Below are 10,031 nucleotides of genomic sequence, written 5' to 3'. Positions count from 1 at the left end.
GGAGGCAGCGGGGAGAGATTGGGAGGGCTAGTGGAGGCCATAGGAGTCATGTATGGATAGAGCAGAGGGAAGGAAGATCCGGGATATGACACTCATCACTATCTTCATCTTTGTTCAGAGCCAAAAATGCTGTGCAGTATGTCAGTATAAAATGGCTGAAGACCTCAATAGGGACATACCTTTAGCTTTGGAAACAGTAAAGTATCTGTGGTACTATCTACCCCTCTCTCTATGGCCCACAGCCCAACCTGTAACAGCTTAGTTTCAAGGCACAGAACTACTGTGGGTAAGAAAGTGAGAAGAAGGCTAACTTCTCACTTTCCCACAGTGGCCACAATATGGCAAAACTTCTGGAGATATCTGGAGGTCACATGAGGAATGGGAACTGGGGCCTGGAGCATGCAGCATGCAGAGTGTGTGGGGTGGAGGGAGTGGGGTTAGGTGTGCAGTGATACATAGAGAAAAGTGCAACACATGTGGGTCCAGGCCTGGGCTAGTCAGGTGTGTGCCCTGACAGAAGCCAAACTCCAGAATATTGGCAAATGTAAATAAATGGAATTAGCTAACCAATACAGTGGAGGTGGGGTCCAAGGTTGGAGCTAAGACCAGAATTCCAAGATGGAGATGGAAACAGGATTCTAGAGTGGAGCTCTGGAGTCAGGAGCATAGATGTCATGTATTCATCTGGAAGGTGTCATGGTTGAGGTTGGACCTGGAATGGTCCAGAGTTGGACCAAAGGTGATGTTGGGGCTGGAGGTGGGATAACCTCTTGGGAGTCAGCAAGGGAGAGGATGGCAAAAGGGAAGTGGGGCTCTGGAGTCAGTTTTGGAGTTCTGGGAGCCCAGAGCAGAGGTTGGGATTGTATGGATATGACAATCCTCTACTGTCATCTTCAAAGGGAAAAGTTCCACTCCCTTTAGATGCTGGCAGAAGTAGCCCTATTGATGATGGCTCCCTGGATCAGTCTGGACATGTGCCTCCAAGGTTCCCATCTTCCTCATCAGCCACGATTTCACTGATTTCAACCCCATTTTCAACATCTGTGACTGGTTTAGCTCCCATTTCATCTGCCCCTAGCTCCCCTGGACTCTTTGCTTCAACCCTGCCTTCCTCAGGTCTTCATTTTAATTTCCAGAAAGCTGACTCTCTGTTTGTGAAGAGCTTTAAAGTTTAGACACCTTGGAAATGACATTGTGTCCCAGTTCACCCCCTGTGACCACATCAGACCAATCTTCTCTGAACCCACCCTTGTTCATGATGGCATAAACATATGATGATGGGCCTGCTCAACTAGGTGAGGCTGTCACTTCATTCAGTTCAGAACATTAAGTAAATGTCATCACATCCATTAGTGTAGCATCAAAATAAATGCAGGCCAGGTCATAGTGGATGGGGAAGCTGCACTTAACAAAGTTTACCACACCTACACCTCTGATGATTCTAGTGATGCAATAGTTGTATCTGGGGACTCTGAGACTGCAGACTTGGTGCCACATGATCAAGAAAACATTCACTTGATCACCTGATTTGCAGATCCAGAAGGTATAAAGGTGGGATTGACTGCTTCTGTTTCCTCTTTACCACCTTCTACCTTCAGACCTGATCAAGTTTCACCACCATCCTCTACCTTCAGAGATGAGTTTGGGACAGCTTTGAGGGTGTCAAGTGCACATCACTGACAGACTGCCCATAGGATGAATGTACTTCCAAATGAAACTCTTTGTGAAATTGTGGAGCATTGCAATGGCACACTCAAGACCCTACTTGCACTTTCCCTTGTTTCACAACAACTTCATGCTGTTGTTCAGTCACATTTACAAATCTGTTTCAATCATGGAATTGGATGGGAATATTCATTGATTTGTTCATACTCTGATGGTTCAAACAGATCTGGGGGAGTTGGTTCACCATGCAGAGATAGGGTGGTACCATTGGGGTCAGCCCTCAGTGGATCCAGAGGAAGTGGAGTCCATGTGATGAGCTGGGGAAGAGAAGGGTGTAGACCCTCTCTCTTGCCATCCTTGGGTCATGCCATGCATACTTTGCATTGCTGCTCCATTTGGTTCCCAACTTGAGGGTGCTTGTTAGAACGAGGCGGAAACGGACGACTCCGGAGTGGAATCGGAGACTTAGCGTGGAGGGACCTTGGCCTCAGCGACTCAAGCGGAGCGCTGTGCCATTGCTGTTTGTCCATTTGGTCCTTAATTTCACAGTAGGTGAGCAGGAAGTCTCTTGGGGGCATTTCAGGTCGATTTCGGACTGAAAACCAAGACGAGTATGTACAAGCGCCGATATATATAATGGAAGGGGCAAAAGCACAAAGAGAACAAAGGGTGACCGAATCGGAACGAAGACGTCCGAACGGGAACAAAGGGTGAAGGGAGCGGAGCGGTACCGAAGGTCACAGGGCAAGACCTGTGATACGTCCGAAAGGAGGTAGAGAGGGCGAGGCCCAGAGGGGCAGGAGGATGAGGGGAAGTGGGGATGATGACTAACTGGCTAGAATAGAAGGAAGCAGTAGTCCAAATAGGGATGAGGGGGAATTGCGAGAAATACATTACAAAACGGCGAGAGTGCCAGAGGCGGTCCGTGAAGCTGGGGGGTTGCGGAGCTTACGGAGCTTACGGAGGTGGGGTTGGAAGTCCGAGGAATATTGGCAATGGTGTTTACGTAGTATGAGGTCACCAATGCAATGGACTAAGACCGAGGTGGAGTCAAAGTCCGAGGTAGGGACTATGACGGAGGCTCGGAGTAAGGTACGAACGGTGTCCGAGTGTGAAGTATGGAGCAGTGGTGGACAGTCGTAACTTGGCAGAAGGGTAACGGAAGGAGGAGAGAGGGGACAGGTAAGGAAGAGGGAGTGGCGGAAAGGAGAGTAGTCAGGTCCGAAGGTGAGTATCGGAACGGACGGGGGAAGCGTAGGGGGATGATGGGAGGGTGGAGGTGTTGTGAGGGGGGAGCGGAGTTGTAGGAAGGGTGGCGAGTGGGGCGATGTTCAGTCCGAGATGAGTATTGGAACAGACGGAGAAAGGGTCGGAGAGGTAAGAGGAGGGGTGTGTTGCCAAGACCGAAGGTGAGTATCGGAACGGCAGCGGTAGGTTATGACTCCGGAGGTGAAGAGGGTGGAGGTCCGGAAGTCAGGTCGGGGTCAGGTATGCACGGATATGACAGTGCTATGTGTTTGCATACCAGAATCACCTTATTTCAGGCATGGGCCTGGAGATCTAACTGAATGGGTTGGCAGAAGGATTCCATAACCAGCACAGATGCCTTCCAGATCAGGCTACTGTGTTGTATTGATGGGCTTTTCAGCCCCTCAATGTGCATATCATATGGGGAGAATTGAGGTCAGTTTGGTACCATGCACATTGGGTTTAACAGAGCCCATGGAAACCACAATAAAGTAGTATGCAGTAAAGATGGCCTTACTGACTCCCTTTCCAAGCTTCCATTCCTCACTGCCTACCACTGGTGGAATGAAACTCAAGTGGCAGAGTTGATTAATTCAGAGGAATTTCAGCTTATCAGGTGCATTTCAGGTGTCATATCTGTGCATACCCGACCCCGACCCGACTTCCGGACCTCCACCCTCTTCACCTCCGGAGTCATAACCTACCGCTGCCGTTCCGATACTCACCCTCGGTCCTGGCAACCTTACCTCTCCGACCCTATCTCCGTCCGCTCCAATACTCATCTCGGACCAAACACCGCCCCTCTCGCCACCCTCCTACTCCGCTCCCCCTTCACAACACCTCCACCCTCCCGTCATCCTCCTACGCTTCCCCCGTCGCTCCGATACTCACCTTCGGACCTGACTACTCTTCTTTCCGCCACTCCTTCTCCCTTACCTTTCCCCTCTCTCCTCCCTCTGCTACTCCTCCGCCACCCTTCCGCCAAGTTACGACCTTCCACCGCTGTTCCGTACTTCACACTCAGACACCGCTCGTACCTTGCTCCGAGCCTCCGTCATAGTCCCTACCTCGGACTTTGACTCCACCTCGGTCTTAGTCCATTGCATTGGTGACCTCATACTACGTAAACACCATTGCCAATATCCCTCAGACTTTCAACCCCGCCTCCGTAACCTCCGTAAGCTCTGCAACCCCCGAGCTTCATGGATCGCCTTCGGCACTCTCGCCGCTTGTAATGTATTTCTCGCGTTTTCCCCTCATCCCTATTTGGACTACTGCTTCTTCCTATTCTAGCCAGTTAGTCATCATCCCCACTTCCCCTCATCCTCCTGCCCCTCTGGGCCTCGCCCTCCCTACCTCCTTTCAGATGTATCACAGGTCCTGCCTTATGACCCTCGGTACCGCTCCGCTTCTTCTACCCTTTGTTCCCGTTCGGACGTCTTCGTTCCGATTCGGTCACCCTTTGTTCTCCTTGTGCTTTTGCCCCTTCCATTATATATATCGGCGCTTGTACATACTCGTTTTGGTTTAGTCCGAAATCGACCTGAAATGCCCCCAAGAGACTTCCTGCTCACCTACTGTGAAATTAAGGACCAAATGGACAAACAGCAATGGCACAGCGCTCCGCTTGAGTCGCTGAGGCCAAGGTCCCTCCACGCTAAGTCTCCGATTCCACTCCGGAGTCGTCTGTTTCTGCCCGTTCTAACATCAGGGCCCTGCAGTTGTAGCTGGGGTTAACCCTCCTTTGGCCAGCTCACACCTAACGGAAATCCTTCAAACGTATTACTCAGGAGTATTCCTGAAGTATGATGGGTTCAGCAGGTTTGGGAAGGTCAAGAATTCCTCCATGTGAAACCCATAGCATCCTTGTTCTTCAGTGTTGCCATCAATGCATCCCTGAAGGGTTCAGAGTTTACACCCAGCCACCTAAGGATCACCATAACATAGCAGCAGGAGTCTGTGCAGTATATGTTGATGGTTATTGAATTGGAGGACCCCTTGATTGTTAAGTACGATGACTTGGATACCCAAGGTAGCATCAGATTCAAGTACCTGTTCCACTCCCCGAACTGGTTTGGGTGCTTTGTCCTCTGCCCAGGGCAAACATTGTAGGGTTTTTTTCCCTCCAGCGATTTTCCATGGTCATTAATCTTGTTTTCTAGCATCATGGCCCAGGGCCAGGTCCATTTTGTCTTCATGGTGTCAAAGGAAGACAAAGGAGAATTGAGCGTAGGGGCCCTGATGCAAGGGTCATTTTTCCTCTCACCCCAATGCATGGTTCAATCTTTGCATGCAAGTTGGGTGGACCAACTCCTTCAGTCACAAAGGGGCAGCCCCATGCATAGGTGCAACACCATGACAGCAATGCTAGTAGCATATGTCTTGGACTCATATCGATGGCTAACAAGTGGCTGCTCGTTGGTTGGGCAACCTGAGCCAAAAGAAGTGCTGGCTGTGATGTTCATGGCATTGATGTACTCCAAGGAAAAGGAGGTTGTTCAGGGGGCATGGTGTGTGATCCACCATTATGCCCATCTGCACCCAGAGGACTTTAGCGAATTCAGGTGTGAATTCAACAAAGTTCAGGCTGCCAACCTGCAGGGTGGTGGTGACATGTTCACTGCCCAAGAGGTGGAATTACTTTGTGGCTCCATGAAGGCTGCAGTCCAGGCAATGAGGGGATCCTAGAATTGATTGTTTTATATATATATATTAACTGAAGAAGAGCAACAGTACACAAAGATATGGCACGAATCAGCCATGGTATAATGAGTAGAAAGGATGATTGCTGCTTTTCAAGTTATGAGGCATGGGAAGATTCTGGGCGAGCAGCTCGCCCAGAAACAGTCACATATTGGGTGGTCACTGTACCAGAGCTGTCCAAATTGATATCTATTGTTCTTGTGTCCCAAGCTGCAAATGTGGTGAATCCACAGAAACATCCTGATGCTATATGCCGCATGCTGAGACCTAAACCTAGCCAACCTTTTTGGGATGGAAGAGGGTACCATAAGAGTAGTGAGCTTCCTCAACGTGAGTGGAGCATACAAAAAGAAAACCTCAACCAATGTGGTGCATTGCTCCTCAAGAGCAAGCATGTTATGGAAATGGGAATTTCCCATTTTAGACTCTTATGGGTTCTGTATCACATGATTTGTATAGTAATTGAGTTTATCCAACGAATAATCAACGAAAAACCCGCTGCCACACTACCTGTTAAACTACATGTTAAACCATCTGTGAAACCATCTGTAAACCCTAATGAACCACCTCCCTTCCCCTTTCCTTTTCCCTGTGCCTCGAACAGACGAAAATGGGCGCCTCCAGCCCCATTTTTGTAACAAAGCATGTAGGTTGGTGTTGCCATAACAGGCTGAAATGCCTCCTTCCTTCTCTGGCTTCTAACTGGTAAGTTTCCCTGTAGCGTGATGGGACCTGTAACTCATGCATGCTGATCAGATAATGCTGGTGTCTGCAAAATTACTTTGCATTTTCCATTGATTCATTGTGCACGATCTTGTGAGTCTATCGCAGCTGTGAAACACTCACTTGGTCACTAAGGCACTTGGCCTGGCTTCTTCCTTAGTTCTCATTCTGAGTCTTGCCTCTTTTCTTTCACGCATAACCTTGATCTCGATGATCTGAGTGCTGCGAGTTACTCAACATATGTCACATGATGAAATCACAGGGACCAGACCCACTGAACGCATCAAGTTGCCAACCTGCACAGCCACCCTCCAACAGCTCGATAATGTGGTTGGCATAAGTCAATTACCTCCTCTGGAGGTGAGAGATCTTAAAACCCTCAGGAACCAGCCCTGAAGTGGTTGCTTTTTCAGGATCATGTTGATCCTCATCATCATCCGACAATGGCTGTTTCTGCAAATCTCCCATAATAGTTGTTTGCCCGATCTCAACCCAGCCTCGTCAAGCATGCCCCCAAACTGTGTCGTGGCACCAAACAAGAACGCAGTGGTAAGTCAGCCAAAGTAATCACAAAGGCGAGTCAAAGCTGATCATGAAGTAAACTCATCTTGTGGACGCTTTTACAACTGTGACATCACCTTGAGGGTTAATCAACAAGCATGCCCCTGAATCATGTCGTTCACCAGATCTCAAACCAAGAGTAATCAGGTCAGCACACCAGTGGGACAACAACTTCTAGGTGCACCTTGTTCCATTGACAAGAAACAGTCCAAAACGTGGTACTGAACTGGTGAAGAAATATTCTCACAGTAAGCATCTCTTTTTCAGGAACTTTTGTTTTACATTAACAGAGCGAACAGAAAACATCAAGAGACTGAACATTCATGTCTAATGATGAAAGTTTACATGCCAAATGTAAGTACAAGTATTGGTTGAAGTCTAAATGCTGATGCTGTCAAAGTCATTGACTTTCAAAGACATATATGATGCTAGCGAACGATATGACATCAATCACAATGACATGGTGAACTGAAAGTACCAGAAGGAGTTGCAACTGGGCAACATCATTATTGTTGACTGTCACCTTCAACAATTCCATGAGACTCAAGGGCCGAAGGATAGTGGGTATTAGTTTTGTCTGTGATGGAGAAGATGTGAGTAATGATACTTTAAAGGAAAACAAGTTACTGAAAGACAGTATAACCACGAATAGAACTATGTCAAAGTCGTCGCCAACATCACACCTGCCACACCCTGTTTTTTGTAATTTCTTGTCTTGTGTTGGTGTGGGGAAAATAACAAATTTGATTAACTTCTTGCAATGTAAGAACATGAAAATGAAATAAGGGGGCAGTGCAGAGTCCAGCGAAGTGCGAAGCACAAGCACTCTAGTTCTATTTCACAGGACCAGCCCATGTTGGGCCATGTCCACTACGTTGGTTGGAACCGATTAGGTCTCAGTGTGAAGCGGAATTGGTCCTGAATATATTGAAAATATTATTGTGAATTTTCACAGGAGAAACTGATTAGATCCAGACTGGATTTCACAACAGGATTTTGGTCAAATTCATGAAAAAGGTGGGACTCATCACATGTACCAGGCCAGGGGGAAATCATGTCTTATGGTAAAACCTGTCATGTGGCAGATGCGATATTATCATGGATTCACTTTTCTCAGTGCATAAAATACAGGGGAAAGCAGGGGAAAGCTGTTGCAGAGGTCATAGGTCCCAATCTATAGAAGAACCCAGCAAAAGGCATTTGCCACTGCACCCTTGGGACGTTGTAACAGGGAATTTATCCCAATGTCACACAGGCTCACAGGGGGGACAGTAATCTCCTGCCTGCCTCTCTCAATCTCACCAAAGGTCCTTGTGGTACAGTGCTGTAGAGTTGTTGCGGCTGTATAGTTGTGGCTGTGCAGTCACAGGACTACCCCAACCACACTTGCCAATGTATGTACATGAAAGAATGAAAGAGCACTGTTTTGTAGTGCAAGGGTTTATCCCTGCAACAACGTTCCAGGCTTGAGAAAAAGAGAAAAATCACACCTTTCTAAGGGTACCAATCATTTGAAATCTGGTTCAGCTGTTGAAACGTTATAAGTGCAGACATTTCTGCACCCTGCACCCTCAACATGAAGCCTTGATGTTTTCTCAGCCAGTTTTGAGAATTATTGGCAGCAATAATCTATAGAAGAACCCAGCAATAGGCTATTGCTGCTGCACCCTCAGGGCTGGTGGCCTTGCACTGCTTACATGATATTCACACAATTGGTGTAAGTAGCAGAGGCAAGCAAAATCTTGTGAGCATGCATCCAAGTGCTTCATCAGTTACTCACTTAACTCACTTGTTGAGCCTTGAGGATTTGAGTAGGATGGTTCATCCATTCATGGTAATATTATAACTCAGCAGATAGCACAGTGTGAGTTGCACTTTAGTGTTATTACACAAGTAAGAACAATAAAGAGCGACTCTGCAGTCACATGACACTATAGAAAGCGCAGATTGAATAGAAAACAAGTAGAAATAACCACAACAGGTAATGCCATTCAGGGTCCTTGACCTTAGCCATTGGTGCCAGTTCCCCAGTGAATATCTGAACATAGCAATGCCTTCCTCCACTCTCCAAATCAAGCTGTAAGTGCATTGCCAACATTACCCTATGTTTTGCTCATCAGACCATTTCCAGAATGATTCAGTGTCCCTCATGTGACCAAAAATTCAACAATTGGAGATCCATCAAGGCTCACATATCTCATGTCCACCAGAAACACATCAAGTCCATGGGGGGAGAAATTATCATCACTTGCAATGTGCACACAAATAAGTTCCATTGCCCTCAATCAGATTGCAATTACAAAACTGAGTCCACCCAAGGAGCCTTGAGGCACCCCCTGTCATGACCAACAAATCCTGGGGCTCTATTGGTGGTGTGAATCCACTGACCCAAAACCCCTCCTCCAACCTGATGTCTGGCCCCCTGTCCTATCAAGTGAGACTTGGTCAACAATCTGACCCCAGACCTTGCTGGCATTCCGACCTTGCCGGCATTCCGACCTTGCCGGCATTCCGACCCGACCTTGCCGGCATTCCGACCTTGCCGGCATTCCGACCTTGCCGCATTCCGACCTTGCCGCATTCCGACCTTGCCAGCATTCCGACCTTGCCAGCATTCCGACCTTGCCAGCATTCCACCTTGCCAGCATTCCAACCTTGCCAACATTCCAACCTTGCCAACATTCCAACCTTGCCAACATTCCAACCTTGCCAGCATTCCAACCTTGCCAGCATTCCGACCTTACCTCCAGTTCCAGAGCCCTTGTGTCAGAACCGTGTGAAGGTTCGCCAAGGGTAGCTGTAGGCGACCAAGCGTTGCCCGCTAGTGGTAAGGGCGTCCTACACCCGACCGAGCTTTAGCGAGGGATAAACCCCACCGATCTCGAGGCCGAGGCTACTTAGGCGAGTGAGCCGGGATTTCGGCTTCAACGACTCTAGGAGGAGCATTGCGCCTTGTTCTCAACACGGTCCCGATACTTAGAAGGTCAGAGGTCTCGCGGGGACAGAGGTAAGCTCTAGGGGGTAATTCTAGTTGATTTCGAACTACAGTACAAGCATTAGTTACAAGCTGTATATAAGCGCTAGGAAACTGAATAGGGAATAAGTCGCCAGATCTCGCGGAGATTGCGGGC

At 48.1% G+C, this 10,031-nt stretch overlaps 1 protein-coding gene across 1 annotated transcript; it reads left to right on the top strand.

The window, feature by feature from the left end:
- Positions 1-5,268: 5,268 nt before the first annotated feature.
- On the top strand, positions 5,269-7,471 carry EI90DRAFT_3019552 (uncharacterized protein; the record flags this gene model as incomplete). The annotated part of the gene is made up of 10 exons (XM_039057379.1): positions 5,269-5,423; positions 5,478-5,577; positions 5,636-5,676; positions 5,714-5,946; positions 6,373-6,432; positions 6,602-6,699; positions 6,813-6,888; positions 7,026-7,047; positions 7,191-7,254; positions 7,376-7,471. The coding sequence occupies 10 exons, from the start codon at positions 5,269-5,271 to the stop codon at positions 7,469-7,471; spliced, it is 945 nt and encodes a 314-aa protein (XP_038911533.1).
- Between the last annotated feature and the right edge of the window lie 2,560 nt (positions 7,472-10,031).

This window comes from Cantharellus anzutake (assembly GCF_015039405.1).
Source record: "Cantharellus anzutake strain C23 chromosome Unknown EI90scaffold_61, whole genome shotgun sequence".
Lineage (NCBI taxonomy): Eukaryota > Fungi > Basidiomycota > Agaricomycetes > Cantharellales > Hydnaceae > Cantharellus > Cantharellus anzutake.
This window is presented reverse-complemented; position numbering and strand designations above follow the sequence as displayed.